The sequence below is a fragment of the Pungitius pungitius genome, chromosome 19 (assembly GCF_949316345.1).
Source record: "Pungitius pungitius chromosome 19, fPunPun2.1, whole genome shotgun sequence".
NCBI classification, from domain to species: Eukaryota; Metazoa; Chordata; class Actinopteri; order Perciformes; family Gasterosteidae; genus Pungitius; species Pungitius pungitius.
In genome coordinates this window covers 4,601,964-4,608,015 of record NC_084918.1, presented here as the reverse complement: position 1 = coordinate 4,608,015, position 6,052 = coordinate 4,601,964, and the positions used below count along the sequence as shown (strand labels likewise).

General features: G+C 46.8%; 1 protein-coding gene across 1 annotated transcript; it reads left to right on the top strand.

Annotated features, from left to right (window-relative positions):
* The first annotated feature begins 2,345 nt into the window (after positions 1 to 2,345).
* Positions 2,346 to 4,666, top strand: LOC119198266 (uncharacterized). The gene is made up of 7 exons (XM_037455221.2): positions 2,346 to 2,556; positions 2,962 to 3,106; positions 3,300 to 3,398; positions 3,503 to 3,647; positions 3,733 to 3,881; positions 3,982 to 4,121; positions 4,212 to 4,666. The coding sequence occupies exons 1-7, from the start codon at positions 2,427 to 2,429 to the stop codon at positions 4,361 to 4,363; spliced, it is 960 nt and encodes a 319-aa protein (XP_037311118.2). The 5' UTR covers positions 2,346 to 2,426; the 3' UTR covers positions 4,364 to 4,666.
* Positions 4,667 to 6,052: the final 1,386 nt, after the last annotated feature.

Genomic DNA, 6,052 nt, shown 5'->3' with positions numbered 1-6,052 from the left:
GTGAAAGGGTTTTTAAATATATATGTTTTGTCTCATTTCAACTTGTCATCTAAGGGAAAAAAACATTTAAAAACAAGGAAGTCTTTGGTTTACAGACACTGTAACTAAAAAAGCTTGTAAAAAAAAAAAAAGATAACAAATTCACACATTTGGCAAACAAATGTGACCTTTGGACTGATCGTGAAGACATTCTTGTGGAACATTTTACACTTACGAGTAAATGTTTTAGTAGAGGTTTAAATTAATTGGACATTGACTTTCTTTGTTGTTCCTCCACATTTCCGAATATAAGAATGAGACGTTGTTCTTATAAACTTTACCAGCGACATTCTGTCCCCTGTCCACTGGAAACCTTGTTTCTCCATATTTGGTGGTTTAGATTTTGCAATGAGATATTGAAAATGTAAGGGACATAAAAGTGATTCGATGATTCTCAAAACTCTCCACAATAAACAACCACTAGTTTTTGCTGAAAATGTGAAACATTTCCCCCAAGGACACATTTCATCCCTCCCGGTGGGTGCATTCCATTTGTTAAACCCCACTGCAAACCGCTGACACGCTATAAAAAGGTTAAAGAAGTCAGTCACGCCCCCCCCCCCCCCCCCTCGGCCAAATCTAAAGAGGGAATCCTCGGCCAAAATGCCCAGTACTGCCTGTGAAAAGTCTGTGCACGAAGCAACTGTGGCCTGAGATTAGGAGGTGAGTACCACCCAGTCCCCCCCCCCCTCTTTGCCTGGCTCTTAGAAGCCATAGATAAAGTCACATGACTGACCAGCATCCCGTTCAACGCTCTTGAGTGTTGCAAGAAATCTGCCAGATGCTCCAGGATTTAAGCATCCGCCCGCTGCCATAGAAAGCTGCTCGCACGCCTCACCCGTGTCGTCGGGTCACCAGGTGCAAAACGGAGTAGCAGTGTACGCGACGTGGGGGACGCTCTCCACTCTCCTGAGCCTGACGACGTACTTGCAGCACCAGACGGACGCCTTGAGATGCGACTGCGCGATGCTGTCGCTGCTGCTGCTCCTGATGGAGCTGTTGGCCTGGTGAGTCTCAACCGTCTCTGTGACGCCCCCCTCCCACCCCCACTGGGGGACGCTACATCCAGCGAGGACGACCTCAATCGTCTCTTCTGTGTGTGCCCCCCCCCCCCCAGGTTCCTGTTAGAGAACTTCTACCTCGACGAGCACGTGCGTTACATCGTGACCATCTACCCCGTTGTGATCCTGTGGCTGACCGGCGTCGTGAGCAATTCGGACTCCCCTGAAAGTCCGGTTTACATCTTTGCAGGTGTTGGTTGGCATTTTAACAGCGAGATATAAAAATAAAAAAATACCTTTCTCTGTAAACGCTTCATTGATTCCGATTGCCTTTTAATCTCCTTTTACCCCTCACCAGCTTTCATCTTGGCCATTTCCTGCATGGTCTTTGTGGCACGCGTTGCCCTGGTAACATGGAGGCATCACAAGCAGCCGCTTTACAGCGACGGCAGACCCAGTGTGTCACCGGTGGAAATGGCCCTGACACATAGTAAAATCTTTCTATGAATGTGAGTTAGTAATGTTAAAGTTGTGTTGATACATGATTTTTGCACATCCCATAAAATAAAGATATTCTGTAACAAATAAACAACAAAATGGAAATGGAAGGTTTTTTTAAACACTGAATAAATGATGATGAAATATTAATCAAGTCATGAAGTAGAAGAAGAGGAGGCACAAATATATACCGATAAAATAATTGTTAAGACAAATATTTACAAAGACATTTATTGCAGAGAAAAAGCCAAATCCTGCACACACTACGAATCGATGTTTACTTTTTTCGTGACAGATCATCAACAGACATGAACACTATAAGATTACAAAAAACATCAATGGTGCAATGCAAAAGGATGGGATCCAAAGAACTCACATAATTAGACGCTCAAACCAATAATGTTTCTTAATAAGCACACGAACAACAAAATGTGCAACATACTGCGCCCATCACAGCTCCTCAGAGATATTCAGAAAACCAAAGTATAAGATCCAAAGATATTCTGCTTACAGTCATAGTATGAAACACACAACAGCACTAAACCCACTTGAGAAGCTGCTCTCTTTTAGCTTACATACAGCTTAATACATTTCTAAACCATTTATCGAAATATGTTGAAATATGTTTCTGATCAAGAATTTTCTGTGGAGCCAAAACACATTTCTGTAAGCGAATGAAAACTAGATGTACCAATTGAGGATAGAATTGTCCAACACACACACACACACACACACAAACACCGCCCCATAAAGCAATCACGTGTGATCAATGACGAGCCATAAAACGGAATAGCACCAAAGCCATCCAAAGTCCGACCCGTGGCTCCGACGTGACACTGTGCCTCGGGGTTTTCTGAGCTGCAGCCGAACATCACGGCGAGGCTCCGGATGTCTTCCCTCCCGGTGAGACGCGGCGCCCACGGGGTGATGCACTGCGGGAGCGTCGCCTTGGCCGTCATCGCCCAGGTGATCTCAGACGTCTTCTGTTACCTGGCGAAGGAAAGCAACGTGCCCAACGGTGAGTGACCCCCCCCCCGCCCGTTGCATAAGAGATTTTATTTTCTGAGCTGTTCTCAATGGGGTAAAAATCAGCGTGGGTGTGCAAGCTCATCAAATCAGAGGGATTCAAATTTGTGATAATTGATACCTCGACATGATGCCAAATGTTCATGTACGAGCGCGTCTTCTTGCAGACATTTACATTTCATGTCACTACATGTCGAACCTTTGCCCTGACAGTCGTGTTGTGGGATTTTTTTTTGAAAGCTATTGACCCGGATGAAGGCCAATGAAACTAACGAGGCTATAAACACACACACACACACACACACACACACACACACACACACACAATGTGTGTTATCGTGCATCTTAAACGGGAATCAGTGATACTTTGTCTTTCTCTCTCTCTCTCGGCCCTCAGCCCTGTTTGCGACCTCGTCCAGGAATGTGAGCGAGACCTTCCCCCTGGAGGTGACCATGGACCGGTGGTCCGACGGCTGCTGGCTCATCATCGACTTGTGGTCCAAGGGATGGCTCTTGTATGCAGTGGTCAACATAATCATAAGGTAGCCCGAGGTGTCTTTATTACAATAACCGCTATAAAGAAAAATACTATATAGAAAGATATATATATATATATATTAGCTTAATAGCCAATAAAGCTGCCTCTGCTTCTGATGAATACAAACCTCCTGGATCCTAACATGGAAGTGCTGCGTGTGATCTTAGTTCAGTTATATATTTTTTTCCCATCCGCAGAACAGACCTCGGCCCTGAAATCCACCCCCCGGTATTCTATCTGACGTGGACCACGGTCAACGTGGCGAGGATGTGCTTGATGTATCTATGGGACAAACAGTAAGTGGATCCAATTCTCTCAAAACCCGGGCTCACACACACACACACACACACACACACACACACACACACACACGTTTCTTGCTGCCGTTGCTTTTCCACAGCGATCTACTCGGGGCCGTCCTACTGGGGTGGGTCCCCCCACTCCTCGCCTTCTACATGCTCTACGTGTCCTGTTCTAACCTCAGCAAGCACGAGGCCTGGCTGGCCATCAACAGGCCCCGCGTGATCTCCTGGACGCGCTACCTGGTGAGGACGCCCTTCTGACTAAGAGACGCGCGCCAGGCAGCTCGGGGGCCACGTCCTCACTCACCTGTGTCGTCCTTTGACGCAGACCCAGAACGGCCTGGCGGCGTTTGCCTGGTGGTCTCTGCTGAACGCCGCGCTGGGTCTCGGCATCGCGCTCAAGTACGAGGCCCGCGTGCCCGACCCGCTGTCTAGCACCGCCGTCCTCACCGCCGTCTCCTCCTGCACCGTAATGTGGTAAGGGAAGAAGAACCCGGAGGGGGGGGGAGGGGGGCGGAGTGCAAGCAGAATCGTTGGAAAGTGTCATTTTTAAAGAAAACGACTGAAAATGTTGCAGGTTTGTCCTGCAGAGCTGCCTGTTGGCCAAGCACATGCGCTACGTATTCAGCGTTTATGCCATTCTCATCCTGGGCCTGGGCGCCATGTTCACCAGAAGCTACCGCGTCCACGACCTCGCCGCCAACACAGTCTATTGTGGTGAGACAAAGTCACTTCCGTCTGCAGGTGCACATTCACCGACCCGATCTGTCTCCTGTTGGTGGTTTACTCCGGGTTTTTCATCTGTAGGTTTCCTAATGCTCCTGATGACCATCATGAACTCCATCCACTCCATCTCCACGTGTCTGCGCGCCGATCAGTCAAACAAACCCGTTGGCGCGGAGCCGTCCCGTGAGGCGGTGTGGCACACCGACCTCAGGGGCCCCGCCGCCAAGATCTGAGTCTCACTTTGACGTGAAGAAATCCATCAAACGGATCCAATCACCATCGAGCAGGTGTGCACTTTACGTTAATCACCAGGAGGGAGCAGCACAGCTACATGCTGAGACCCCGACACGGCTCCAAAGGAGAAACCTGCATTTGATCGTTTCACAAGAGCAGATGTATCATCAGGAGAGGTTCATAGCTCGTAGTGCTTTTGTTTTTGTTTTGTTTTTAGGCCAAATTGCATCTTTGTCTTCTGAAATAAAGGATGGAAACAAACCATTGCACACTGGAGCTCTCGGTCACAAACCCAACCATAACTGCTTGTTATCTTTATTGTCGGTTGCCCGTGACGATGACCTTCTCGAGATTGGCGTACAAACAAAGTTCATTAAAGCCCAGCGTGACGCCCCGTGAGAGATAATCACGCGGCCAAAGTTTACAGGCGCCCTCCGGCTCCATGCGGCGCTAAAGGCCGGATCTTAATGGAAGCCAAACCTGGGATGAAAGCAGCAGCGGGAGAGAAAGAAATACAGCAGGGAGAGATTAAATTCCACTGGGAGAAGATCAAGAAATGTGATGTAACGCGGTGTTCTCCCCCCCCCCCCCCCCCCCTCGAAAACAATAGATTTATGTACAACAAACTGTAGGCGATGTTCCATTTTGCCGCTGGGGGTGAGGTGTTATTATGGCGTTTACAGACAAAGTGGCCTCTGCTGTGGCCGTTTTATTCGACCGGCCAATTTGGCGGTAAATTCTGCAGATTTAGGCTTCAGGACACATTTGCTTTCAGGGTTGGAGCAACCACAAGTGGAACCAGATCAGTGTAGTTTAGTATTTTCCACGTCTTTGAGTAAGTGTTTCTGCTTCCACAAACATTGATTTTAAGTTAATATTAAATTCTCAGTTGCAGTACATTTGGAATTATGGAGCTGCCTGCAGCAATATAATCGTGGTCAAATGAGGATTTTTCATGTTTTATTTAAGGCTTTTTTTCCGATTCCTAGGTTGATTTGTATCTGAATATTTTCTAGTTTTGGACAATTTTGTAACAGTAGTTCGCACCGATTTTTCTACAGGAGCCCGGAGTGGACATGGAAAAACACTGGTTACCTGAAGGCTTCATTAGTCCTCTGACAGCTCTCTGAGCTGAGAGGTGTCAAGTTGAACCCACCAAACAGTAAACTCTTACTGCTCCTTTAGGTTTTTAAGCAATTGTTGCTCTTCTATTTCTTAAAACCAAATATTTGGGGGTATTTGATTGGAAATATAGGCTTTTTGTCTGTCTTTCGGGATAGTAAACTGAATATTGCAATACGTCCCTATGGGCTCTGGGCAATGATGAAAGGGACTTTTCTGTTATTTTCTTTCTTTGAACACGGGATTAACTGTAATCAGTCAGAAAAATAGTTGTTGGTGCAGCAGCACTTTGGAAGGAAAAACAGAATTAAAAAAAGGAAGCGGGATGAATTTTGGAGGGTGCACTCAAACTCGTTATTTCAGTCAAACTGCTGCATTGGCTTCTTTGTGGAGAAATATAATAACTGTTATTCAGTGTAATTGCCAGATTCTTTCTAAACTTCCAGCAAAAAAGCCACTTTCCGGTGAGTCAGATAGTGTAGTATTCACTGCACCCGTAACAACATAATGCATCAGCTTAGTTGATCACATGGCCTCATGCCCGGCTCGCTCAGGCGCCATAACAA

Excerpts from the sequence above, each read along its gene's own strand:
- LOC119198266 (XM_037455221.2), top strand. The coding sequence starts at position 2,427 with ATGTCTTCCCTCCCGGTGAGACGCGGCGCCCACGGGGTGATGCACTGC. Across the intron at positions 3,882-3,981 it reads TCCTCCTGCACCGTAATGTG|GTTTGTCCTGCAGAGCTGCC; the intron begins GTAAGGGAAGAA and ends AAAATGTTGCAG. Across the intron at positions 4,122-4,211 it reads CGCCAACACAGTCTATTGTG|GTTTCCTAATGCTCCTGATG; the intron begins GTGAGACAAAGT and ends TTTCATCTGTAG.